The 25977-nt window shown below is 37.8% G+C and overlaps 6 protein-coding genes and 1 long non-coding RNA gene across 10 annotated transcripts; 3 read left to right on the forward strand and 4 right to left on the reverse strand.

Moving 5' to 3' along the window:
• Positions 1–1842: 1842 nt before the first annotated feature.
• Positions 1843–11255, reverse strand: LOC111603466 (putative uncharacterized protein DDB_G0286901). Of its 2 annotated transcripts, none has more exons than XM_023321054.2 (7): positions 10855–11255; positions 5415–6783; positions 4593–4973; positions 3345–4531; positions 3100–3284; positions 2914–3026; positions 1843–2735 (listed from the first exon to the last, which is right to left on the reverse strand). In XM_023321054.2, the coding sequence occupies exons 1-7, from the start codon at positions 11139–11141 to the stop codon at positions 2532–2534; spliced, it is 3726 nt and encodes a 1241-aa protein (XP_023176822.2). In that variant the 5' UTR covers positions 11142–11255; the 3' UTR covers positions 1843–2531. The 2 variants fall into 2 exon arrangements, with proteins under 2 accessions (XP_023176822.2, XP_023176823.2); XM_023321055.2 differs by having other exon boundaries at positions 1844–2735; positions 5415–5706.
• Positions 11256–12177: 922 nt separating this feature from the next.
• LOC115483723 lies at positions 12178–15977 on the reverse strand. Its single transcript, XR_003944583.1, has 3 exons — positions 15866–15977; positions 13592–13803; positions 12178–13154 (listed from the first exon to the last, which is right to left on the reverse strand). It is a non-coding gene; the product is annotated as an uncharacterized LOC115483723 (long non-coding RNA).
• A 68-nt stretch (positions 15978–16045) lies between these two features.
• On the forward strand, positions 16046–17556 carry LOC111603467 (RNA-binding protein with serine-rich domain 1). The gene is made up of 3 exons (XM_023321056.2): positions 16046–16211; positions 16273–16431; positions 16504–17556. Coding segments are annotated over exons 1-3 (1143 nt in total). The 5' UTR covers positions 16046–16209; the 3' UTR covers positions 17486–17556.
• Positions 17557–17675: 119 nt separating this feature from the next.
• LOC111603421 (probable tRNA (uracil-O(2)-)-methyltransferase) lies at positions 17676–19525 on the reverse strand. Its single transcript, XM_023321004.2, has 2 exons — positions 19240–19525; positions 17676–19181 (listed from the first exon to the last, which is right to left on the reverse strand). The coding sequence occupies exons 1-2, from the start codon at positions 19511–19513 to the stop codon at positions 17818–17820; spliced, it is 1638 nt and encodes a 545-aa protein (XP_023176772.2). The 5' UTR covers positions 19514–19525; the 3' UTR covers positions 17676–17817.
• Positions 19526–19871: 346 nt separating this feature from the next.
• On the forward strand, positions 19872–21617 carry LOC111603403 (2-oxoisovalerate dehydrogenase subunit alpha, mitochondrial). Its single transcript, XM_023320970.2, has 4 exons — positions 19872–19947; positions 20004–20535; positions 20593–20758; positions 20842–21617. Exons 1-4 carry the CDS (start codon positions 19888–19890, stop codon positions 21389–21391), a joined length of 1308 nt encoding a protein of 435 aa, XP_023176738.1. The 5' UTR covers positions 19872–19887; the 3' UTR covers positions 21392–21617.
• A 353-nt stretch (positions 21618–21970) lies between these two features.
• LOC111603404 (AP-1 complex subunit mu-1) lies at positions 21971–23930 on the reverse strand. Of its 2 annotated transcripts, none has more exons than XM_023320973.2 (3): positions 23849–23930; positions 22768–23707; positions 21971–22706 (listed from the first exon to the last, which is right to left on the reverse strand). In XM_023320973.2, the coding sequence occupies exons 2-3, from the start codon at positions 23587–23589 to the stop codon at positions 22248–22250; spliced, it is 1281 nt and encodes a 426-aa protein (XP_023176741.1). In that variant the 5' UTR covers positions 23590–23707; positions 23849–23930; the 3' UTR covers positions 21971–22247. The 2 variants fall into 2 exon arrangements, with proteins under 2 accessions (XP_023176741.1, XP_023176740.1); XM_023320972.2 differs by having other exon boundaries at positions 23770–23862.
• Positions 23931–24018: 88 nt separating this feature from the next.
• Positions 24019–25973, forward strand: LOC111603405 (methyl-CpG-binding domain protein 2). Of its 2 annotated transcripts, XM_023320974.1 has the most exons (3): positions 24020–24380; positions 24637–25029; positions 25274–25973. In XM_023320974.1, exons 1-3 carry the CDS (start codon positions 24250–24252, stop codon positions 25755–25757), a joined length of 1008 nt encoding a protein of 335 aa, XP_023176742.1. In that variant the 5' UTR covers positions 24020–24249; the 3' UTR covers positions 25758–25973. The 2 variants fall into 2 exon arrangements, with proteins under 2 accessions (XP_023176743.1, XP_023176742.1); XM_023320975.1 differs by lacking the exon at positions 24637–25029 and having other exon boundaries at positions 24019–24380.
• The last annotated feature ends 4 nt before the right edge of the window (positions 25974–25977 follow it).

The raw sequence follows: 25977 nt of genomic DNA on the forward strand, positions 1-25977 counted from the left end.
TATATATATCTATATATATATACATATATATAGTCGTAGGTAAGTATGTCAGTGCTCGTATAAAAGGTATTCAATTCATATCCAAGTAGATATTTATTTTCTTTTTTTGTTGTTTTTTTTTATAACGTTTTGTTATTTTATTTTTATTTTAATTGTGACAAAAAAATAAACATTTTCTTTCTACTAATAAAATTCTAGAAAAGCACAACACCTTTATAATGGTCTTTTGGAAATACCATTTTTTCATTTATGTAGATTAAAAATAAATACACACACATTTTACATACATATAAATAAATATGTATTAGTATATATACTAGGTATCAAGAATTTTTTTTCACTTTTATGCATAGCATTTAGTAAGAATTGAAAACATTATTGATTTTTTAAGGGTATCGCAATCTGTAATAGTATTCCATCGTTGTTTTTCTTTTTGAATAGTTTGAAATGCGAAAAACAGATTTGATTTTAGAGGTTTTTAGAGCCGTCTGAAAGTTTTCGCTATAAGCAAGTCATCTTCTATTGTTAGTACTGTCTGAAAATGTCTAATCTATGTTATTTATATATATGTATATATGGTTTATGTATGCTCTATATGTATATACATGCAATTGTCACAAAAATGCCATATATAGATGTGTGTTTATATATAAAAAACGCTTTGAGTTAGTTTCAATGGTTTGATACGAATGGAGGGCAGGAATCATTTCAATTTACTTGGTAATTCTTCTGTATTCTGTATTGTTAAGTATATGTTTATAAACATATTGCTATTATTTATGTGTATATTGTTAAAAACCGTACAGATTTGCAGGCTATGCAAATATCGTACACGTTATGCATATACATATTATTAAGATACACCATAATAATAGAAGAAAACTCTATATAGATCCAATATATATATATATATAACTACATATATGCATCTGATGCTCGGCCAGCGTGCTACTTTTAATAGACAAGTCACATTGATTCAAATTCAAGGAGGTTTTCGGTGTAAATTATGTTATATATGTATATATATTTATATATATGCCATATAACAAAGAACCTGGATAAACACGAAAGAGGCAAAACTACGAAACTGTGGATCTGCCCTCGTCTATATATATATATATAGTTTAGCGACCCGCACACGTCTACGACAATACAGTTAAACAAGCCCAGCAATATATGTATATGTATATGTATGTAGATCATTTTATAATTATTATTATTACTGTATGTCTGCTGTGCTATCGCGCGATTTATATATATATATATGTTGTTTCTGCGATTTTTTTTGTTTTTCTTTCTTTTTTAGTTTATTTGTTTAGTCGATTTCAAAGATTGCTTATATGTTTCAAAGTTAGTTGCTTCGTTTATATTAGTGTATGCATATATATACTAATAGTAATAAATTGAAAATAAAGATATTTAAACAATTAAAACGAACAAATTGAAGAGTTAAATATTAGTTGATTTTAGTACTTGTTTTTTTGTTTTGCTTTGCTTAGTGCAAAAAGAAGAAGAACTTCTTCAGTGGGTTCAGTTCGTACAATATACAGGATTTTCCAATTGGAACGCGCTGATCTTAACAGTTCACGACGGCCATCTTGTATTGTCAAACAACATGGCCACCTTCAACTGTCAAAAGCTACCCATCCCTATTGAGTATATATATATATATGTATAATATATATAGAATTTAATTTTTAATAATTATAAAATTAATATGCAATGCAAATATTATGTATGTATATAATAAAACATAAAGCATAAACAAATACAAATATATATATATTTTTTAATTTTCCATTTTTTTTTGTTGTTTGTTTTTAATTTGAAGATATAGCGTTAATTAATATGTATGTATGTATGTATGTATGTATGTATGTGGACAGCAACATTTAAAATACACCATTTAGTATAGATAATAGGTATGTTTTGTGTATAGAGTATGCACTCGAATTTTTATGGATCTGTTATAATGTAATGCACAAGAATATTATAAGCACAGGCGGCAGCTGAGCCAATTTTGACCCAATCTATCTTCCATATTAACTTGCTCTGTAGTGCACTAAAAAAAGATAACAAGTGATTGTGAGTTTTATGGTTTTTTGTCGACTTTTCTTACTTTCAACACATTCAATTGAACCATCGATTAATATTATCGATAATTGTGCATTTTATGTAGTACTTATTTATGTATGAAATCTTGGTGGTATGCATTAGAATATAATTACATTGTTAACATTACAATTTACTGTGTGTTTTTTCATTAACCATTTACCGTTACTAACATACAACTACCGGCTAAGTAAAGTATTACGATAAGCTATTGAAGTGGTCTGGTTTAAAGGGAAGCGATTTGGCAGTTGGATTCGTTGCGCGTTATATCAATTATTTAAAAAGGCTAACTGTGTGTGTGGTTTTGTTGCGATTTTGTATGTGCTCCGTTACTTGCGGCACCTGGACGACGTGGCGAAAGCGTTGTGGTTGTGGTATTTGTTATTGTTATTATTATTGTTACTGTTAATTGTATGGCCCTAAGCTGCTTGGCTCTGCTGCGAATTGACGGCGGCGGCGGCGGCGGCGACAACGGTCACTGCCGGATTGCTGGTAGCTGTGGCAGCGTTGCCAGATAATGTAGTTGTGGCAGCCGTTGACTGTGCCTGCTGCTGCTGTTGATGATCGGCACTGTCAAAATAATCGGAGGCATTGCCGCGGCAAATGGGGCATGTGCGATTTGACTGCAAATATACAAAAATCAAATGAATAGCTGACAATCAAGAAATATCATTAAAGTTGATACAATTCCTGGACGTTATTTCGATAAGTTCGATTGAAGTGTCAATATAGTTGCCATTTGGGCTTGCACCGTTAGGAGAATTTTTACTAACATTTTAACAAGAAAAATATTTAACTTACGCGCAGCCATTTGTCCACACACTTGGCATGGAATTCGTGGGAGCAGGGCAAAACGCGCAACAACTGCCGCAGCTCAAAATCGCACATGCAGACCACGCAGGATGATTGATCGCCTGTTAAATAGCAACCAAAATAAAATTAGATTAAAACTCAACTTGCAATTTGTTATAAATATCATTTAAGTACCACTATGTGCTTCCGGATTATATTTGTAGCTGGGCAACTGATCAATTTCGTTGCGTGTTAGCCCGCGAGGCTTGGCCTCGCCCAGACGCTCAGCCAGACTGAGCAGCGCCTCATAATTCTCCGTCTCATTGGTGTCCGCGGAGTTGAGATCGTGTTGGTTATAGGGCGATAGTGGGAACATGGCGCTGCAAGAGTGTGGGTTATTATATATATAATAATGCAAATTAATAATTATTAGATCTTACAGGAAATTGAGCAAGAAGCCCGGATTGATAATGCCAGCGGTGGTTTGGATCTGCACGGGCGCCTGATGTGGTGCCAGCGATTGAGGCGGCAGGACATGTCGATGTGGTCCATGATTAGCCGGCCAGAAGCGCGGTAGACGCCTATGCGGCGGGAATGTGCGACGCTCGGATGATATGATTATCTGCTGCGGTGCCGCTGCCGCCGACATTTGTGAAACATGTGCAGCGGCTGCCGCTGCCGCCGCATTGGAATGTATATGCTGTGCGGCAGCCGCCGCCGCCGCGGCACTCATCGAGGCGATGTGTATGTGGCTCGGCAGCTGATGTGCATGTGCATGTGGATGTGGATGCGGATGCGTTGCCTGGGAACCCACTGGCACAGATGCTGCTGCAGCTGCGGCTGCCGCTGCCGCCGCTGCAGCGGCTGCTTGATGTCCGTCCATATGGTGGGCATTGGGTTGTGGCTCTAATGTCAGATTAGCCACAGCAATGGCAGCCACATCGCGTTGCTGCTGCTGTGCCGTAATCGTTGCCGCTTGGATCATATGCTGTGCTGCCGCTGCAGCAGCTGCCACTTGTGTGGGTGTCGGAACCTGGGCGACCTGTAACGGAGCAGCAGCCAGGCCGGCAGGCGCTGCCGTGAAGGGTTGCGTATAGATGCCATGCAGATGGCACGGAGCCAGACGTGCCTGGGTTGGCAACGGATACGTGCAGAAGGATGCCCAGAAGGGTTCGTGGCGCAGGGCCAAATTGAGGTCAACCATTAGCGAGGTGGGTGGCGGTGGTGGCGGGGCAGCACCTACTCCCTGCTGATGACTGGGCGCCTGTGGTGGCGGCGGCGGTGCCTGCACCTGCTGCAATATGGCTCCCACAGTGCTGCTCGGAGCTGGCCCGCCAGCATTACCCACGGCCGGACCATTGCCGGTTAGATCCCATGGCGAACGATGCGAGTGTGGATGTTGATGCGGCTGTTGCTGTTGCGGCGCATAGTGCGGCTGTGGCTGCTGATGATGATGCATTGGATGGTAGTTCGGCGGCACCTGCTGCTGCTGCTGCTGCTGCTGCTGCTGCTGTTGCGAGTGATGCGGCTGTGGTGCATATTGCGGATGTTGTATTTGCTGCTGCTGCGTGGAGGTGGCCACATCGCGCAGTCGTGGCCGACGCAACGGCGGACTGCCCTGTTGCATCTGGATACAAATTATTCGAATGGGAAATGTTTATAATAGCCTACTCTACTTGACAACTTACCATGACGCGCTGTGAGCGTCTGGGCTCCCAAATAGCTGGCGGCGATTGACTGGGTCGACCCGAAATGCGACGACGCTTGCGCGACGGACTATCCGAGTTGATACCATTGGGTCCGAGGCCATTGTTTAGCGATAGCGTTGAACCAGACAAACCGGAGCCAGAGGGCACATCACCCATTAGGCCGGGACCAGCGGAGGATGCAGATGCAACATTGTTATTGTTATTGTTGTTGTTGTTGCCATAGCCATTGCTCATGTGCTGCTGATAGTGCTGTGCACCATTCCGACCGTAGCTATTACCAATTCCTCCATTGCGCATAAAGCTATAGCCACCATCGGCTCTATGATCCAGATTCTGTTCCGAACTACCATTATTAAAGTGCTGCAAGAAGTTATAATATGATGAAAGAAGTGCATATAACTCTATGTCTCGATTGCATAATGCTCTATAGGCAGAGCTGATCATATAAACAATGAAATATGAGTTCCCATTATAGAAAATCAAATATTTGATGTTTGCCTATCTATAAGAAGGTCATATTTAACAGATATTGTCAATTTACGCTATATGTTAATATTACAAAGCTGTTTGAGGCTAACTCAAAAATCAATTTTGAATGGCCTAAATTATCCGTAAACTCTTTATTAATTAATACTAATATTCGAAAATAGTAAAATCTGTTAAGTATAAAGTATTTTTTATAGCTGAGGACAGCTAAGTCAGTGATTTATATGCATGGTTTACTATGCATGAAATTGAAAATTAAATTTAGATCAAATTGAGTAACTATATATTATATGCTGAACTGACTTGCTAACTCACATTATTGTTTGGATTTCTGTCATAGTTGCCATTGTGGCGGCGACTGTTGTTGTTATTGTTGTGACCGTTGCCCAGATTGTTGTTATTGTTAACATTGTTGTTGCTGTTGTTGTTGTTGTGGTGTTGCTGATAGTCACGTGACAATGCGGGGCAAGCGCGTCGATAGTTCATATAGTCTGAATTGCTTAAACCAATCGCATTGTTGTTGTTATTTATGTTGTTGTTGCTGTTGTTGTTGCGATTGTTGTAGTTACGCTGACTGTGATGGGCTCCTGCAGATCCTTGGCTATGACTATTGGTGGATGCGTGATTAAAATGAGTATCAGTCAATTGGTTGAGGTTTATCATAAGAAGCGGCGGCGACAATTGTTGCAGTTGTTGTTGTTGTTGGGTTTGAGATCGTCGTTGTTGTCGTTGTGAACACAGTTGTTGCGGTTGATGTTGTTGTTGTTGTTGTTGTGGCGCAGTTGACCCATGAGGAATTATATCGGTACAAGAATTGACATTCACAACATCAGTAGGAATACTATTTGTTGTTGTATTGGTTGAATTGAAAGTTGTTGCGGTTGTTGAATTTGAATTCGTACGTGTTAGCGGGAGGGATTGGCGATTAGTCGGTTGTTGTTGTGGCTGTGGTTGTGATTGTGGCTGAGGTTGTGATGGGTGATACTGGTTGTTGTTGTTGTTGTTGTTGTTGTTGTTGTTGTTGTTGTAGCTGTGATGGGTGCTGTGATATTGATGATTATGATTGAAATTATGTGGATTGTGGTTGTTGTTGTTATGCTGTTGGGCTGGTAAGGATATCAGGGCAAGGGGCGTGCTACGGCGTGTTGTAGGTGTGGCTGTGGGCGGGGCGGCAACAGTTAAACATAAGCGTGCTGGATTTAATCGAACAACGGACACGGACATTGAACCAAAAGCAGGAGGCACACTCGCAGCACTGTGGCACATATCAAAATAGCTGTGATAGCTGTGATTCACAATTGGATTCTGATTGGCGATTAAATACTGGTTGGGATTGTGGTTTTCATTGTGTTGTGTTCGTAGGCTACTGCGATTACTGCTGCTATTGTTAACAGTGCAATTGTTGTCATGTGCAGTGTTGGTAATTGAATGATGAAAACTGTTAGGGTTAACATTACTGTTACTGTTATTGTTATTGTTACTGTTATTGTTACTGTTACTGTTACTGATACTGTTATTGTTACTGTTATACTGAGTAGGCTGGCTATGATGGACTTGTGACTGATGATTCTGTTGTTGTGAGGGGGCATTATGATTGTGATTGAGGTTAAGGCTGTTGTTGTGATGATGCGTTTTGCTATTATTATAAATACAAGTTCCGCTAGAATTACTTGTTTGTACATCGCTGGATTTTCGATTTAGGATTGCAATTGCGTTATGTTTTTGGTTTTTTTTTTTCAGATAATATGATAATACATATAAGATATACGTATATAATATAATATATATTCGGTTTTACGAGATACATTTGAAAATTGTTCAATCAAATCAATGCAGTAGCAGTGTGGTGGTAGTATTAAAACACAACCCATATATAGTTATTTTTGTATGCATATACATGTACAGGTAGTAGGTAGTAGTAGTAGTAGTGTATATATGCAGAGTGGTAGCCACACATATACGTTATTTATATAGTTTTTTTTTATTATTATTATTTTGCAGTTTTTCGGTTTTTTTTATGAAGAAGAAAGAAAAACGAAAAAGATAAAAATAATATATATGTAAATGGCAAAATGCAATAATTAGATTATTAGTTTAATATAGATATATATATAATATATATATATATGTAATTATATAATATCAATATATACACACACATATAGTTTATAATAATATAATGGCAATGCGTGTATATGTAGCAAGAGTTTTTGTTGCAATCATATAACATTATTTAATAGCTATCTACATATACACACAAATGCAATATGCATTTAGTAGAAACAAATACGTACTAATTTTGCACAATTCTTTTTTTTTGTTTTGGTTTTTTGTTTTCTTATTGTTTTTGTTGTACTTATGCATTTTAGATAGAAATTGTTGTTAGTTTGCTATTTTATTTATTTATTTGTTTGGCTTTCGCTTCAATGCACACTACGCTTACAAAAATTAAAAAAAGTTTAACAACAAATGCGAGTATCACAGTTTTCAGGACACTTTTTAACGCAACGCTTTCACTAGCTAAACATGAGATATATAGAGAGAGAGAGGCAGAGTTATACGTACTTATAGGAAAGAGAGAGAGAGAGAAATAGATAGTGCTGTACATGCTCAAAAATATACAAAAGAGAACGCAAAAAACGTAAACCGTTAATCCAGCTTTTGAGGGAGCATGTATGCATGTGTTGGTGCAGCGCGCTCTTACGAATCAGCTTTCGGGCACGCAATGCACGTAATCTCGTTAACGTAGCGTAACGTAAGCACAACAGCATGCGTATGAAAAGCTTAAGACAATATCTTCGGGTGACACAGATCGAGTAGTCGAGCTGGGGTATACAAGATAACACTAAAATATATTATATATATGTATATATACATATATATTATATATATAAATACACACACACATTCACACACATATAGACAGCAGCAGTTGGGTGGGCGTGGGCCAAAAAGCGCCAAAAAATATTACGTTAACGTTTAACACTTACGCACTAATTGCAGGTTCGTTCGTGTCCAAAAAACGCAAGAGGATAAATTATATTGTACAGTAAGAATGCTAAATATTAAACTATTTTTTATTTTGTTTTGTTTAACAGAGAGTGTGAGAAAAGTTCAAAAGTTCATATAGTATAGTATAGTTGCTTGGATTTTGAATATTGCGCTCACACACAATCACATATTGAATACAACTATAGATAATAAAAATTATATTTATATATACGAAAGAAATGATAGTAACGCATTTACTATATATTTAGTTTAGTAGCTTTTTTGACGTTTTTGAAATTTCTATTTAGTTACATTAAAACTGTTTATTGAACATTCTAAGCCGCAGTGTGCATAATGCAAATAAATAAGTAAAACATTAAGCTGAGTTTCTTGATCATTAAATATATAACATAGATGATTATTTAGTCAGATTTATCAAAGAATTTTCATGTATTGTTTACCGGCACCAAAAATGCAGTTAAGCGATCATATAAATAGAAGTACACCAATCTATAAATTCTATTCAATAACAATCAATAAACTCAACTAAAATGCAGTATATCATTCATAAAATGTTGAATTGAAAAAAATATTACAACTAAGTATTTACTGTACGGTTTGGATAAAGAGGAAATTTTGTAACTAAATTTGTTAAATATATATTTATAGATATATATTTGCTTGCACTTTGACGGTTGCACTTATTATAATCACATGATTTTTCAAACATCACAATATTTTGTTTTTTTTTTTCAAAGTATTTAAAAAGTCATATTTTTTGTTTTTGTTAATTTAGCATTAACGTAAAGCAAAACTATGAGCAAAAATAAAATAAAATAGTTTTAAATAAATAATAAATAAAAAATATAAATGCAGAGCAGACTAAAAAGTGTTATACAGCTGTAAAGTAGCACAGCTGAGTTAGCTGCTCTTTGAACTAGTTCGCTGTATGGAACTAAATGTGGTGTAATTATAGGTGTCGTATATTTCTTTTATCTGAATATGCATGAAAAACACTTTCATCTATTACGTAGTTCGAACTTTCTTCAATTTGTTATTTGTAATGCATCCTCACTGCACATAACCTCAGTTAAAGCTTCATCCTGTCGGAACTTGTTCGATTATCAGCTACACGTGCATGAAAATGCGCTTTAAGCATGTATGCGTAAATTAAATTTTCCTTTCACAAACATATATGCACAGAGAAGAAATTATATATATAATGCCCAATATTTATATTCATGTTTTTTTTATAAGTCCATAACCGAAACCCCCTTTTAAAGTATACAATACAAATGTACATACACACACGTAGCAATAAACTAGTTTTTAAAAGAAAAGCAAACAAGTCGTATGCAAAGTTCAATTGCAAAAAGTAATTTTTTTACCAACTACTAATTAAGAATTTGTACAGATTTGGATTTTGGTTGCCCTCGATAAAGAAAATTGTTTTGTTGGCCAAAAGTCGCAAAATAAATGTTACTGTTGTTGTTGTAAATTAATGATTTTGGCATGCTTGGTAATAAACCGTTAAGCGCGCTTTACATATGTTTGTATGTACGAGAGAGTATGTAAAAGTATTTAATAAGTACGATAAATTAGGAAGCTTGTTTTATGGTTTTGTTGGACAAAGAAACAACTACTAATAAAACAACTTAGGACATTTGCTACGTATTAAGTTTTGCTCGCCATTTTCAAGTGCTTTTCATGCATTTGTTCTTTAATTTTTGTATTTTTTGGTAACGCTTGAAAATTAAAACATTTTCCGATAAGTTCTTAGATAAATGTTAATATATATGTATCTACTATGGAATTTCGCCTGGTATGTATACATACTTGTAATTGAAGCGGTTAAAAAATTTACACACGATACAATTAGGAATAGAGATTTTCTGTTTTTGTATTTTTTTTTTGAGCAGAACGAAAATTGCGTATTCTTTATATATTTTAATGTAAATGCAAATAGATACAACGATAATTAGTAGATAGAGGTTATACACATGTGCCAATTGACAAAAAAATAACTAAAAACAAAACAAAACATAAAGAAAATGTACGAAAGAGAACAAAAACAACAAAAGAACAAATGAATTTGTAAAAAAAAAAAGTAGAGAGAACAACAAAACAGCTGCAAACTGCAAACACTGTGCAACACTGTCAAAGCGAGAGAGAGCTCGTGAACGGCAGTGAGTTGAAAAGTTAAATGCGTTGACTTGCGCTCTCTTGCAGTCGCTGAGCGTGCAGCTGTTTTGTTGTTGATGCAAGTTTTTTCTTGTTTTTTTTAAGTGCTTCGAAAATTCAACGGTAAAAGAGGCCAAAGAAATGTTTTTGGCTGCGCTTTGTATGAATATTGATTTACTCTTTACTCTTTTTTGGACAACACGCAATTAATTACAAAATTCTCCCTTTAACCTAAAAGCGATTTTTATAACTGTGGTGTAGTTACGTAGAAGTAGTTAGATATATTTATAGAGAGAGAGAGAGACAGACAGATAGATATAGATAGAAGAGTAGAGAAAACTGTTCTATAGTTGTCGTGGGGAGCGTGGGGAACGAGTAACAGGGATGTTGTTGTTATTATTATTATTAATATTATTTTTATGGCAGATCGTAGGCAATTATAATACGGTGTAGGATAACGGCGGGATAGGGGGCATTTGGATAAGGGAGTACTTCAAATTCGCTTTTATGTCACTTAAAGCTAACGTAATTTGCAAAGTTTATTTCGGTACTTTTTATATACCATAAGCTGCGTAGCTCTTACCAATTCAAATTTCTGCCATCGATTGCATCTTTGTTATTGTTGGCATTGTTGTTGCTGTTGTTGTTGTTGCTGTCATTATTGTGGCGATTCAGATTTACATTGCACCAGGGACTATGACCCGGCACAAGGCCATTGTTGTTGTTTCGCTGCGACTGCTGCTGTTGTTGCTGCTGTCCATGTGGATGTGGGGAGTAGAGCATGCGGCCCCGATGTGAACGGGCCGAGGAGGAATTGCGAGAAAATGGCCGCCGGCTATTGCCCGAATGATTCGCATTGGAGTTCAGCATGTTGCGACTGCTGCTTGAGACTTAACTGCAGTTCGAGTTGGTGTTGTTGTTTTTTGTATTTTTGTTTGTTCAAACTTTTGCTTGTCTCATTTATAGCTGCAAGGAAAACGTTTGCTTTTTTCAAAAATAAAGTTGAACTATGTTAAAGCCGAGCCCGCGTTCCAGTACACAAAAGCATAAACAACCAACAAGCCAACATGCTCAACAAAATGATTGATAAATAAAAAAGGAATCAAAACCAAAAACAATACAAAAGAGAGCACAACATTTATAGATAGAGGGATAAATACTAGTACTTACTGAGGAAAACAGCATTAAAAATGTGTGTATATATGTGTGTGAATATGTAAAGAAGATAGCGTATATATGTATGTATATATAGGAGTATCTATATATTTTCTTGTTCATAAATAAAACAGCAACAATTTGAGTTTGATTTTTAACAGTGTAGCTTTAATAAGATTTTGTCAATAATTAATAAATAAATAAATGAGTGGATAATACGTGCTTGGTTAGTCTTCTGGGTAACTATATAGAGTACACAATATGCCTGATGCGTTTTATAATATGAGGAAAAACTTGTCATACATAGCTAATAGTTATATATATATATATATAAAATGCTTGGATATGGGTGTTTAAATGTGTGTGTAAGTGAATGTTTGTGTATGATAACATAATAAAAACAAAACATATTATTAGTAAATTTTCTTATTGTTTTCTTTTTCTGTGGATTACAAAGGTAGTTAGTACTCTATTGATAGCTTCAGGATTTAAAAAATATAACAATTATCTTACGTATATTTATAAAAATTTATATAGGATTTAGTATATGTATATACATAAGTATTAGACACAGCACAACTTTGATAATATATTAACTTATTTATAAAGCTATTACAATGGCTTTTCAGCTATCACAGTGACAGTTTCGCGAAAGTTTTATGTTAACATATGATTTTAAAAATCTTGAATTATTATTATTTAATATAAATGTAACAAAACAATATTTTTTAAAATCAATTAAAATGTAGTTTTGTAACTTAATAGTTTAGACACCATACGATCTTGTCTTTGTATCCATTAATTGCTCTTTAAAAAATTTATTGGTTCTTTATCTACCTAAAACTTGATCTTAGGACCTATGGGCATATCAAGCGGGATTCCTCAATATGAAGAAAAATTATGAAGAAATCTACAAAGTCCATATTGTGATTATCATGTTTGGGCGCTACTTTAGTTATGGAGTGATAGTGTAAGCCTAAGACTTAGATTCAGACGGACTGTTATGTACTAATATAGCATATATTTCGGTTTTCTTTCCATTTTCAAAGAAAAAGCGCATATAAACCTATTCATATAAATTAATCAGGAACAGCGACCGATAAAAAGAGTTGATATAATTTACAAGTTGACAAGTTTTATTAGCTGTCAATATTTGATGTCTCTGTTGATAAGCTAAGTAAATAAGATTCACAATTTCATTATATATATACATATATTTATATATATATATAAATTATATACATATGTATATGTATACGAAGCATTGCCCTTATCTGCTACAAATAGGATTTGGTAAGCGGAGGTTACAATCTATCAAAGTTGTACTGTAAATTTCATATACATATATGCTTGTATGCATGTATGTGTCTGTGTGTGTGGGTGCATAAAACAAACAATGTGTATGTATAGTTGTTGTTGGATGGTATAAATGGGGTTAGAGCAATATTGGAACCAAAGACGTAGGACAAGTACAAAAATTACAAATGAGCTCTAAGGCAGGCGAAGTGAAAGAGAAACTAGGTAATTCTGTGTATTATTTAATTATTAAAGAGCTTTTAGAGATCGATTTGAATGTTTTGTTTTATCTTTCATTTCACTTGCCTTACAATAGATATTACATATTATAGATAGTACAGTGTCTTTGACAAATTTACACGAAAAAATAAGCTTATAAACTAAAGCCGAGTCTGTTGCCAAGTTGCGGAAGAATGTTGTTGGTTGTTGTTGCTGTTGGTTGTTGATGGTTGTTGTTGTTGTTGGTAGTAGGCGGTACGAGGAATAAAACAATATATACACATATATATAAATAAATATATATATATATATATATATATATATATATATATATATATATATATATATATGATATATATGAATAGATAAGTTGGCGTTTATGGAGGCGAACGAGGCTATGGAGCTCTATTTATATATATATATATATATATATATATATATATATATATATATATATATATATATATATATATATATATATATATATATATATATATATATTTTTTTTTTTTAAACAAGAGCTTAAAGTTGAGGTGTGTGCGAAATGCTTTTGCAGTTACTATTGCAGTAGTTGGTCAGTGAGATACAGATACAGATACAGATAGAGGCGCGGCAGTCTTATGTGCTATATATGTATATACTTAACATACATTTCAATTTTAGTTTCAATATTTGTTTTTACATGTCAATAGGTAAAAAACATTAATTGAACACATTTCATTGTTCTGTATCAGTTTCTTATCTTATTTTTAAATAATATATTCTTTTTGTGTGTGAGTTAAGAAGCGGGCACGTCTGGCCGCGGCCATTAACAAATGCAAATTTACCACCAAAACCAGCAATAAAATATTTTGTATGTATGCTAAAAACAAAGAAAAAACAAAAGTAAAAGAAATATTTGCAATTACATTCAAATTTGTTTAGTCTAATTAACTTTTGAGAAAGATATTTCGTAATACCCTTGCAGTAGACATTTATAGTTATCTCGATAATCTAAAATACCTTGTCAAAGATAAGTGAATAAATTTCCATTAGTATGATTTGCTTTCGGCTCTCAATATATGGATGGTCAAATAAACTTTGAACAGGTTTATCGCAACATACGAAAAGATAATGGTTTCAATCGGACTATCTATCTATGTCATATAGAACCTATAGAAGCATTTGACCAACACTGAAGATTTTCTATAACAAAACATCTATGAAATAATCAATTGGGCAGTATCTTTGTGTATGAACCGATAATTTATATAAACATAGCTTAATATATCTTTGATACAACTGCAGGGGTAATCATTCTTCGGTTAATCCGAAAAGAGCATTATTTTTTTTTGGTATGTTAGTAATAAATACGTGAATGTGTTTTTGGACGTAGATTTGAATATACATAAATATATATAAAAAGCGTGGTTGTAAATGCCAAATAGTAAAATGCACATGTTATATAAATTATAAGACTATGTAAGTTAAGCAGGCAGTTAAGGTATATGTATATATGTTTATATATACGTAGGTATATATGTTTGTATGCATACAAGTAAACACACACATTTGGCACTGGGGTTATTGCAGAAATCCTAAAACCTGACAACAAAAACCAAAATACTTTCATTTGGGCATACACGTACACATACTTACATACATGTATGTATATTTGTGTTACTGTATTTATGTAAAACGCCTCATTTTTATATCGCGCATAAGTGTAAATAAGTGTGCGTGTGTGTTACTGAGGGTCAGCGTCACACCATCTAAAGTTTAACCCACTTGTCCCCCCCCTCGAAATTAAAACAATAAATTATCAAAAAAAAAAACAAAAAATAAATGTATGTTTATCAAAATATACATATGTATGCCTATACATCACTTGCCTTTTACTCTCCACATTATGATTGAGAGTGTGAGAGATAAGCAAAGAAAACTAAACAGACGGACAAACACACACACACTTGCATATAGTTAAATGAGAGTGCGACGGCAATGAGCAGAAGAGAAAAGTAAAAACCCACCTAACCAAGTATCGCGTCTCGCTATCTCTTGTTGTTGCTATTGCGTAGTCATGGTAGTCGAACTTCAACGAAGATTGCTCTTTTTTGAGACACACGACACACGCATACGCACATCGATTATATGAATATATGTATGTATACTATAGAAATGTTTGCCTGACTTTTGATAACTATGCACATTTAGATAATTACGTTCTATAATATTATTACATATATACATTAACAATATTCACAATAACGCGCAGACGAACAGCTACACAACCACAGGCACAAACGATTGCAAAATAAAACCAAGGGAAAAAAATAAATAATTTTACACATCAACGCGAGCGAGTAAAATACCAGCACGAGAACTCGCTTGAACAGACAAAGAGGTAGTGTGGTAAAATGTTCAGACAGACCATTTATTTGCTCGCCTGCTCGCTTAAACTCTCACCATCTGTGTGCCTCTCTTTCTCTTTATTTCTCTCTCTGTCTCTTGCTTTGTGTGGGGAGTCAAACCGTATCAATTGTAAATGCGTTGTGAGTATACATAGATGTGGGTAAAAAAATCGAAACTCTGTGCCCCACAGTGGCTTCGAACCGCTCCCCTTTGGCCATAGCTGACTTAAATCAACACAAGTTCACATATTTAGTAGTGAATGTGTATGTCAGTATTTGTGTGTGTACACATGCATTTAAACACACATACATACGCACATATATATATATATATGAATTCACAATGACAACCACTTCGTCACCATACAGATAAAAACTGGCATTAAACAATTGCGTTTTATATAATTTCACTACGTATATGCGCAAACGTTGACAAGCACAATTTGCATTAGACTAACGCTCAACAATTATGCTACTTTAAATAACAAATTGCACTTGATATTAAATGTATCTGAATTTTTTATGGGAGTTTACCTCTGCGCGATTCTCGACCTGACAAAAGAGCTGTAGATGTACGAACGTAAGTATTTTTTACTCCTGTAAACCGGTCACACTGTCTATATTAACTATAGCTTTTGGTATTCTTGGCCACCATATATATCGAATGAGTAGAATAACGATATAAAGCGACTCTGCGTCACTCTTTATGCTCACATCGATATATGGTATCGGAAAATAAAAAATACATCGATGCAGGAACGCCATTGTATATTAACTTGGTATTTTCGTGTTTAAAAAGTTGTGTTTTAGGAAGCAATTCGTTAACAATTTGACAAGTTATCAGTGGATAATTAATTAACTTCAATCTTAAGTGCAAAATGTGAGTACAATTGTCATTTTAATAGAACTATTTCATGACCGACATATTTTCCCCCATTAAGGGCGCGTGCCCGGTCTCCCACCGCCGAGGGTGAAAAGGAAAATAAAGAGAAAGATGTTAAAGAGAAGGACGCAAAAGCCGCTACATCCAATTCATCGCGCAGAGAGCGGGAACGCAAGCGCCGAGGATCTGCTTCCTCCAGCAGTGACTCCAGCAGAAGGTACATATTTAAAGCATTTACATACTTTTTATTTGCCGGCTTAACCTGAAATATTTTCTTCCATACGAAAAGTTCATCCGGCAGCTCATCATCACGCAGCAGCTCTGGCTCCAACTCACGCTCTAGTTCGAGCAGCTCCAGCGATTCGTCCAGCTCTTCTTCATCATCGTCGAGCGATACCGATCGCAGCGAGAAAACTAGACGTCGGGGTGGCGGAACCAGCGGTGGCGCAGCAGGCGGCAAAGATGGATCTCGCTCGCCGCGCAGAGCTACCAAATCACCGCGTCCTAATAGCAAGGTGCGCAAGGAATCGGACCGCGAACGTGATCGCGATCGTGTTCAGCGTAGTCGCACTCGTTCAAGAGATCGTGCACGCCGCAGTTCCAATGATCGCAGTGGTGTTGCAGGCGGTGGCGAATTGAATAACGTGAAACGTGAACGCTCCCGCTCGGCCAGTCGCTCACGATCGCCCCGTCGTCGTGGCGGTGGGCGTGGAACCGTCGATCGCACACCGCCGCCCAAGAGACGCGATCGTTCACGTAGCCGTAGTCGCACCCGCTCACGCTCACCCACGCCGAAGCCAGTGCGTATCCACGTTGGAAGACTCACCCGGAATGTGACAAAGGAACATGTAATGGAGATCTTTAGCAGCTTTGGCACAATCAAGAATGTGGAATTCCCAACGGATCGTTATCATCCCAATTTTGGACGTGGCATGGCCTATGTAGAATATGCGACGGCGGAGGACTGCGAGTCGGCTATGAAGCATATGGATGGCGGCCAGATTGATGGTCAGGAGATCACTGTGTCGCCAGTGATCGTTCCAAAGCAGCGACCGCCCATACGACGACCGTCGCCACAGATGCGGCGTCCACAAGGTGGACGCTGGCGCTCCCCGCCGCAGTTTAATCGCTTTAACAATCGCGGGGGCGGTGGAGGTGGGGGTGGCGGACGACGCAATTCGCCCCCTCGCGGCCGTCGTTCTCCGCGTAGGCGTTCACGTTCGCCCATTCGCCGCCGGCGTCGTAGCAACAGTTCTGACAGTTCCCGTTAAAGTGAATTTAGTAAAAAAATAATAATTTTAATTATTATTGGAAAAACAGAAGCGCAGAAAAACAATAACAAATGCACTTCAATTCAAATATATTCATAATCCGAAACAATTATTTAAATGTAGAAACGAAAAATATTAAATAACAAACTAAATACAAAAACTATATTTTAAAGGATTCTATACAGGCTGTAAATAATTGTCTGAATTAGACTTGTGTTTCCAAAGCTTAAATATCTTAACACACAACAAAATTTTATAGTCTTCGGTTATCAATCATTACTTATATTTTTCAATCATTACTTTATATTTTCTACTCTTATTTCTATATACAATTAATGTATAAAAGAGCACTCATCACCTTCCAATGGACAACCCTGTGGATGGTTTAGCTTAAAGAAACAGGGTCGCTTTTTAGTCGTCCCAGTCCTGTCCGGAGTCGCTTTAGGTTTGCGTATTCCAATTTGATTGTCGCCGCAAAACTCAAATACTTCGCGTTTATTTCGGAGTAGGGTCTTAATACCACCGCATTCGGATTTAATACCGTTTAGCTCCGATTTGGTTAGACCCTTGGCGATATCACGCATTGTGAGATGATGTCCAGCCAGCCAGTTGTTATCCGCAGCATCATTGACATTTATTGTATTCGTATTGAATAGCAACATGTTAAAGATTTTCAGTACCAACGCGTCAATTATGCTCTTTTCCACTTGAGTGCAATTTTTTACGCTCTCGGCTTTCTCACGCAACTTCACCGAACTAGCCGAAAATTGGTTGCCCGCTTTATGATTTTGCAACTCTTGCTGCACAAAATATTCTAGCTCCTGAACAGGTTGTGCTGTGTGCTTCAAGCCAATTAAAGCTAAGCGCTTGGTGCTTGGAATCTTAAGGCGATCCTGCTGCGTTTCAAAGCCACACTGGTCGGACATTTGTTTTGTATAGAGCATAAAGTCCTGGTAAGCGCTGATTCTAGTGTTGCGCCGCTGAAACTTGGCGCCGGATAACTCAAACGGACAACATGGCAGTAAGAAAAAGCTCGTTTTCAGTCGAGCTGCCAAGACGGGCAGCCAGGGTGACAGCTCGTCGGAATGATTGCCAATCAGCCAGTCGACGTCTGGATAATCAAGTCGAAAGCTGTTCGGCTCTATAGTTTGCTCAATTAAATTCGAATTGGTTGGCTCCGGATACAGGGACCACAGTTTACGCTGGCGCACATCGTACCCGTAACCTTTGTAGCCTTCCGCATTAAGCACATGGACTAGTAGCCCGTTTCCACAACCCAGGTCCGCAAATGCTGTCGGCTGCGATTGAGTGCAATGCCAGAGAGTGATTAAATATGCAGCAATAGCCAAATCCTCGTAAATGAACTTTAACGGATCCGTTGATTCGTTAGCCGTTTGCCAATAATGCTGCAAACGTTGCGCATGTTTTTGCTTCAATTTCTTGTACAGCTCGCTGTACATTTCCACATCCAGTAAGCGTAACGATTTTTGTGCCTTTTTGTCTGGCTGGCTTTGGGCCCAACTGCATAGCTTTGGCCTTAACACGAACTGCACCCATCTTGAGCCTTGTTCACACACCGTTTCTGATCGGTGAGGCAGTGGCGCCGCTTCCAGTTGGCCATCGATCAATTTTACAGTAAAGTCATCAAAACCTGAATCAGCTATGAAATGGCATTCATAGCTTGGCTTGTTAAAATCTGCGTTTTAATTGATTTTTTAATTATCTGATCAAATATTACTTCGAATCATGCCTACCCACAGTTCCGTTGGCTAAAATATTTGTGGACAACTTTTTGGTCAGCATTTTATAGCTAATCCTAAAACCGTCACATGTTCTCCCATTGCTATTGCTTTGCAGCAGCTGTTGTTCCAGCTCAGCCTCATTGGATTCATAGAGTTTTCCCAGCAGCAGCTTTTGAACTTGCGTTATAATCACTTCGAATATTTTTTTATTTATGGCATGATAGTTTTTTATTAATATTCCTATTGACTGCCAGAATTGCGCCTCGTCGAGCTGCACAGCTGCCATTTTTCAATGTTAACCAACACTAACGGACTAGTATGCTAGTACCTCCTGAAAAAAAATAGCAAAGAACTATTGTAAACTTTCAAATATGATTAAGAGTACAGAGTTTTAAGCTTAAAATTACCATATACAAATTAAACTAGTATACGCTTGAAAATAATGAATAAAATAAAATTTGTAAATTTATTCTCATACATATTTTGAGACCAAGGGTTATGTGCTGCATACTCGGCTTAGTCGCATACCTGTTGCGTAACACAGCTGATTTGCAGCACAAGGCAGCAGCAGAGCACAACGAGGCAATAAATAAAGTAATTAATTATTTTACTTGAACCATCTATTGTTGTAGTTCCGTTTTTAGCTATTTATTCTTAAATATGTCATTCCTGCGCAAATCCGTTCAACTTTTTAATGCTGCCAAGCAAAATGCCAAAATGGTTAGTATTCCAATTGGAATTCACAATAGATTGAAATTAACTGTTTTCATTGTCAGCTTTCGGGCGTACAGCGCAGCTACAGTGCCACTAGAAACCCAGTGGACGATCGGTACGCTTTTCCAGGTGCCCGCGACGCAGCATTTGTAAATAGTCTGAAACTGACTATGCCAGAAGATTATGCGCCCATACCCATCTATCGGGTTATGGATCGCGATGGTTACATACTCAACGAACAAGAGGATCCACAGCTGAGCCAGGAGGTGATTGAGAAAATGTTTCGCGACATGCTGCTGCTGTCAACTATGGATAAAATATTATACGAATCGCAGCGGCAAGGACGCATCTCTTTCTACATGACTAATTTTGGAGAAGAGGCATCGCACATTGGCAGTGCGGCCGCCCTGGAAATGCGTGACTTGATTTATGGCCAGTATCGCGAGGCGGGTGTCCTCGTATGGCGCGGCTTTCGTATTGATCAGTTTATCGATCAGTGCTATGGCAACGATGATGATCTTGGTCGCGGCAAGCAGATGCCCGTGCACTATGGCTCCAAGGAGCTCAACTTTGTGACCATCTCCAGTCCATTGTGTAAGAGGCAATTGGTTGTGCTATAGATAGACATGTGTTAATCCCTTTTCCACTTAGCTACGCAAATACCGCAGGCCGTGGGCGCCGCTTATGCTCTAAAACGTCAGCCGAACAACGATTCCTGCGTTGTTTGTTACTTTGGTGAAGGTGCTGCCTCCGAGGGCGATGCACATGCTGCATTCAATTTTGCTGCAACGCTCGAATGTCCAGTGATTCTGTTTTGGTAGGTAGTTGAAGAGTATACTCCCAATGAATCTGAACTATGATTCAATTTGAATATCTCATACGACTCTGCTTTATTCGCAGTCGCAATAACGGCTTTGCCATATCCACTCCCTCGAATGAACAATACCGGGGCGACGGCATTGCTGGACGTGGTCCCATGGGCTATGGCATAGCTACCATCCGTGTCGATGGCACTGATGTGTTTGCCGTCTACAATGCAATGAAGCGAGCACGGGAATATACGCTACGAGAGAATAAGCCAGTTGTGCTTGAGGCGCTAGCCTATCGTGTCAGTCATCATTCGACGTCAGACGACAGCACGGCGTATCGCTCAGCGGAGGAGATTGAAATGTGGAACACGCTGGAGCATCCCATCTCCAAGCTGAAGAGTTATATGGTGCACAAGGGCTGGTTCAACGAGAAACAAGAAACGGAATTTGTGAGCGGAGTGCGCAAGCAGGTGCTCAAGCAGATTGCCATCTCCGAAAAGAAACTAAAGCCAAATTGGCGCGAGATGTTCGAGGGCGTTTACGCCGATATGCCCGAGCATCTGCAGGAGCAACAGCGGGAACTGGAGCAGCATGTCGAAGCCCACAAACAACATTATCCCCTTAAAAGCTTCAAGCAATAAGGGCGATCAACAAAATAGCAAAAACCAGAAATCCTACAAATCTTAACCAGAGAGACTCATCGAAAAGTGCATTTATTAAGCTTAAGCAATCTATTGTTTTCTTTTTAATGGTTCCAAACCATTTCAAATTTGTTGCTAAATACGTAGACAGAACTTAATTATTCGGGTTTTTAAGGGGCAAAGAATGAAAATGAAAACTTTTTAACATATATTTAGTGGCACATATTAAGTCGAGTGTCATTATAATTACATTTGAAAATGTTTTTAAAAATTTATTAGTTTGATTTACATACAAAATACAATACGCAGAAATAAAACAATACATTATAATTAAAGGTATCCCTGCAAACGTTTTAGCTGAAGTAAATTCCATGCGAAGTTAAAACTATAATCGATTGTGTCAAGGATTTCAGACAATTCGCAACAGTTGAAAATTCTAAATATTAAAGTCCTTAAGATCTGCATTAAATTTCGCTGAGCGCTAAACGTAAATTGATTAAAACATTTCAAAACAAGTGCTTAACAGATTTCAAATTTTCAATACATATTCAAGAATTATTCAATAATTTTACATGTTTTAATTTGTAAAGAATTTTGTATGCACGCCTTAGGCTGACTAAAATTTAAATCAATTTAAAGCATAAATAGTTTTCAATATACTCAACAGATGATTTTCCGTTTGCGGGAATACCCTATTCAATTTATATATATATATACTTTCGACTTAACGCACAGTGTGAAGGTGAGGCAGCTAACTAACATACTCCTTACTAACAAATTAGACGCAACAAGAGGGATGTTCGCTTAAGCTTGGCTGGAATGCGCGCGCGTGTGTGTGTGTGTGTTTGGGCGTAGCTTAGTTGGTGCGCAGCTGATAGTCGCCATTCTGCGTGATATAACGGACCCAGGGCAACGCCTGGTAGCCGCTTTTCTCTATGATCTTCAGATAACGCACCTGTATGCCGGACGTAGTAAAGTATGGAATCTCGAAGCGCACTTGTATGGGCGGTTTGCCCTCAGTGTTGTCCTCGCTCTCCACACTGGGCAGGCCAAAGTGGGCACGCATTAAATACTCCTTGCCGCCCGGAAACGATTTAATTGTCCATATGATGGCATTCTGCTCCGGGGCATATTTGCAGCTGCCAATGGTGGTCTTAAATTTGGGCGAATCCGCATCGGCGGGCACGGGTATTACAATTTCTACATTATTGGCCGTCGATCGGCGTTTGAATTGGGATTTTGCCTTAATCATATACTCCACACGTGAATGTGCATGTCGCTCAATAACCGATTCTATCCATATAAGCGGCTTGACCTAGTACGAAAGGACTTATTAATGTTGGTTCGTAAAGACTATGATTGTACATTCCACTCACATGCGTGTTGAGGCGATAGGACATCAGCTCGAATTCCCCATCCGGTGGTATGAACGAAATTGTGCGATCGTTTTCGAAGCGCGACAGACGCACACACTGATGAAACTTAACATCCTCCAGCTCAACAGACTTGGATTTGCCACGTCCGGTACTCTCAAAAAGCACCTTATCGTTGAGTCCTAAACGCAACTCCGGCATACCAGAGAGATAGACGCGCATTTTGATAGCGCCAACAATTTCGCTTCGCAGCACATTGCCATTGGCATTTGCCAACAGGTTAACCGACTCGATGACATCCAGAAATACCTCATTTTTGCGATATTTAATACCCTCAGAGCGCCAGGATACTGCATTTGTTACAGCAACGGGAATGCGCGGCTGCAATTCCAACTTGTGGCCCTCTTGCGTGATATACTCCTGCAGTATTTTCGAATCCGTCGTTTGGGGATAGCCGAAGTCAATGAGTTCGTCAAGCAACTCGTATATTATAACGAAATTATCGCGAATAGACTCCTCCTCCAGCTCTTTGAAATACTCTACAAACACCTGTGCGATTTTGTGCAGGAATACAAAAACGAGCGCAATATTTACATTCTTATTGCGTGGCGTGGTTGACACAATATATAAATTATTTGTCTTAATATAGGCAAAGGTGGTCTCGGAAGTCTGTAGAATGGGCGTGACGAGACCTTCTTCTTCGCGTTCCATGAGTAGCGGCATGAATTTATCGATTACAGCCATGTCAATGTTGTCTCCGCGATAATTGCGGGATATCAACACCTTCCCCTTCACGTCCAGCACAAATATGGCTGATGAAGACATTTTCCTTCGTATTTATTTTCCCCTTTTTAGTTTATTGGCTCAGAGCTTCCAGCTGCCACTTGTTCTTGTTATCCCAAAAAACGAAATCGGTGACTGTCAATCTATTCTATTTATGAACCTGCAAAAATGTAGTTAACATATTTTAATAATTTGAAAGAACTAAGTATTATTAAATATTACATTATTCGAATAATGAATGTATAATTATCGTTTAACCACGCAAGTGGAATTAAAGTTTAGTCACACGAAAATTACTTACGTCGTCGACTGGTGCTTCTTCTTTATTCGCTCATTCGCATTCCCAATAGTATTGAAGCATTATCCAACACTGATGTTTGAATAATGAGTATAAAAGTACATAAATCATAATATTTACAATATTACGTAGGTAATGCTAAACAAAATTTTAACTCATCTACATAAACTATTTTAAGGAGCTGCATGTATAATGTTCTCTTTACAACAAAAACCAATCGCTTGTTAATCTTAATCAACTTAGTATACACACATGTGACGTCAGAGGGACAACTTTTGTGAGCAGTGAATCTTGTATCACGTATTATTCTTGCGAGTACTTGCATCGGCTTGCAAAAGTATCGAACGAGACGCTGCTTCCCACAAATGTAAGAAAAATAAACAAAAAAGAAAATAATTTGGAGCATGCAAATGAATCCGAATATTACAATTGAAAGAAAACGCGTTGATTGCAACGCACTACCTAAGGGCTGGCAACGCGAAGAAGTGCATAAGAAATCGGGCAGCAACACGGGCGTTGATGTGTTCTACTACAGGTAACCAAGCATATTACTTGGCTGATCTTTAAGCAGGTGCACGGTGAAGGTGGAGCCTGGCAACTAACGTAAACTGTAAAATAATCACAAATACACACAAGTGACAGCACGTGCGATAACGAATACGTTTAACTCACTCTCACTACTATTTTTTTGTTACATTTACCACACACACTCGCACATACAAACACATATACATACGCACACACGATTTTCCCACCCTCAACCTTTCCGCTCATCTCTTGGATGTGTATAGTCCAACAGGGAAACGAATTGAAAGTAAACCACAATTAGCACGCCAATTGAATACCGAAATGTTTGACATCAGCAATTTTGATTTTCAAACTGGTAAAATGCAAATACAACGACAAATGCCTTCGCCATCCATATCGCTATACCGTTGCAATGCAGCGGGCGCCATTATCAGCAATGCTGGCCCAGGTAGTAACGCTGCTAATGCCCTGAAACGTAAATATAGCCGAGCTCAAACGCAAAGCTCCGGTTCCAGCAACAACATCAACAGTGGGGGAATTCCAGCTTCAATAACAGCAGTGCCATCGATAACCGCAGCCACGGCAGCTAATCTGCGCCAGCAGCAGCAGCAACAGCAGCAACAACAACAACAGCAACAACAACAATTTGAATTCAGGTATAGCCAAGTTGATTGTCCTTGGCTAAGCGAGCTCTTGCATGCACCTGTCTACATCATTTTTCGAAACTAGTCATTTAAATTAGTACAATTCAATCAATTGGTCAATTTATAAATAATAATAGCTCTAATTTTGTAAATTTCTTCTAGTTGTTTGCTCTCTAATTCTGTAATTGCATGTATTTTCATATTACTTTTATTTTATCGTCTATAAGACTGAAATCTAATTGTTTACTTTTTGCAGCCGTAATTTGCGCACGGATGTCTCCCTGGTGCCACCGATTCGACAGACGGCTTCAATTTTCAAGCAGCCGGTGACGGTTATCCGCAATCATGAACCGAGCAAAGTGAAGCATGATGTCAAACACGGCGGCCAGGAGAAACCGAAACAGTTATTCTGGGAAAAGCGGTTGGAGCGTTTGCGCGCCTGTCATGACAATGGCGAAGAACTCGATGATATATCACTGCCCAAAACCATACGCACCGTTGGCCCCAATGTCAACGAACAGACCGTATTGCAGTCGGTGGCCACCGCCTTGCATATGCTCAATGCCGGTGTACATGGCCAGAGCTCCACGAAGGCTGATTTAACGAAGAATGCAATGGCATTCATGAATCCCGAACAGCCGCTAATGCACGCGGTAATAATATCCGAAGATGATATTCGAAAGCAGGAGGATCGTGTGGGTGTAGCACGAAAAAAACTCCAAGATGCGCTCAAGACATGAATATGCCAATGGAGGAGGAGCGTTCATTTAGAGATATTCCATTATGGCTTATATATTATAATAACTATATATATATACATTGTATTCACTTTCGATTGTCAAGGTAAACCAATTGCTTGACTTCAGTTTCCTCTGGAACTCACAAAATTATCAATATGAAAACTATTTTAATACTAAGCTTAGTTTTTTAATAAAACATTAATGTAGTCAAGCAAAACAC

This window comes from Drosophila hydei, unplaced genomic scaffold (assembly GCF_003285905.1).
Source record: "Drosophila hydei strain 15085-1641.00,03,60 unplaced genomic scaffold, DhydRS2 tig00008147-arrow-arrow-pilon, whole genome shotgun sequence".
Lineage (NCBI taxonomy): Eukaryota > Metazoa > Arthropoda > Insecta > Diptera > Drosophilidae > Drosophila > Drosophila hydei.

Excerpts from the sequence above, each read along its gene's own strand:
- LOC111603466 (XM_023321054.2), bottom strand. The coding sequence starts at position 11,141 with ATGCTGAACTCCAATGCGAATCATTCGGGCAATAGCCGGCGGCCATTT. Across the intron at positions 4,974-5,414 it reads ACAGAAATCCAAACAATAAT|CACTTTAATAATGGTAGTTC; the intron begins GTGAGTTAGCAA and ends AACTTCTTGCAG. Across the intron at positions 2,736-2,913 it reads GTGTGGACAAATGGCTGCGC|TCAAATCGCACATGCCCCAT; the intron begins GTAAGTTAAATA and ends GTATATTTGCAG.
- LOC111603467 (XM_023321056.2), top strand. Across the intron at positions 16,432-16,503 it reads AGCAGTGACTCCAGCAGAAG|TTCATCCGGCAGCTCATCAT; the intron begins GTACATATTTAA and ends CCATACGAAAAG.
- LOC111603421 (XM_023321004.2), bottom strand. The coding sequence starts at position 19,513 with ATGGCAGCTGTGCAGCTCGACGAGGCGCAATTCTGGCAGTCAATAGGA. Across the intron at positions 19,182-19,239 it reads TTTAGCCAACGGAACTGTGG|ATTTTAACAAGCCAAGCTAT; the intron begins GTAGGCATGATT and ends ATTAAAACGCAG.
- LOC111603403 (XM_023320970.2), top strand. The coding sequence starts at position 19,888 with ATGTCATTCCTGCGCAAATCCGTTCAACTTTTTAATGCTGCCAAGCAA. Across the intron at positions 19,948-20,003 it reads CCAAGCAAAATGCCAAAATG|CTTTCGGGCGTACAGCGCAG; the intron begins GTTAGTATTCCA and ends TTTCATTGTCAG. Across the intron at positions 20,759-20,841 it reads TGTCCAGTGATTCTGTTTTG|TCGCAATAACGGCTTTGCCA; the intron begins GTAGGTAGTTGA and ends CTTTATTCGCAG.
- LOC111603404 (XM_023320973.2), bottom strand. The coding sequence starts at position 23,589 with ATGTCTTCATCAGCCATATTTGTGCTGGACGTGAAGGGGAAGGTGTTG. Across the intron at positions 22,707-22,767 it reads CCTATCGCCTCAACACGCAT|GTCAAGCCGCTTATATGGAT; the intron begins GTGAGTGGAATG and ends CTTTCGTACTAG.
- LOC111603405 (XM_023320974.1), top strand. The coding sequence starts at position 24,250 with ATGCAAATGAATCCGAATATTACAATTGAAAGAAAACGCGTTGATTGC. Across the intron at positions 24,381-24,636 it reads GTTGATGTGTTCTACTACAG|TCCAACAGGGAAACGAATTG; the intron begins GTAACCAAGCAT and ends GGATGTGTATAG. Across the intron at positions 25,030-25,273 it reads CAACAACAATTTGAATTCAG|CCGTAATTTGCGCACGGATG; the intron begins GTATAGCCAAGT and ends TACTTTTTGCAG.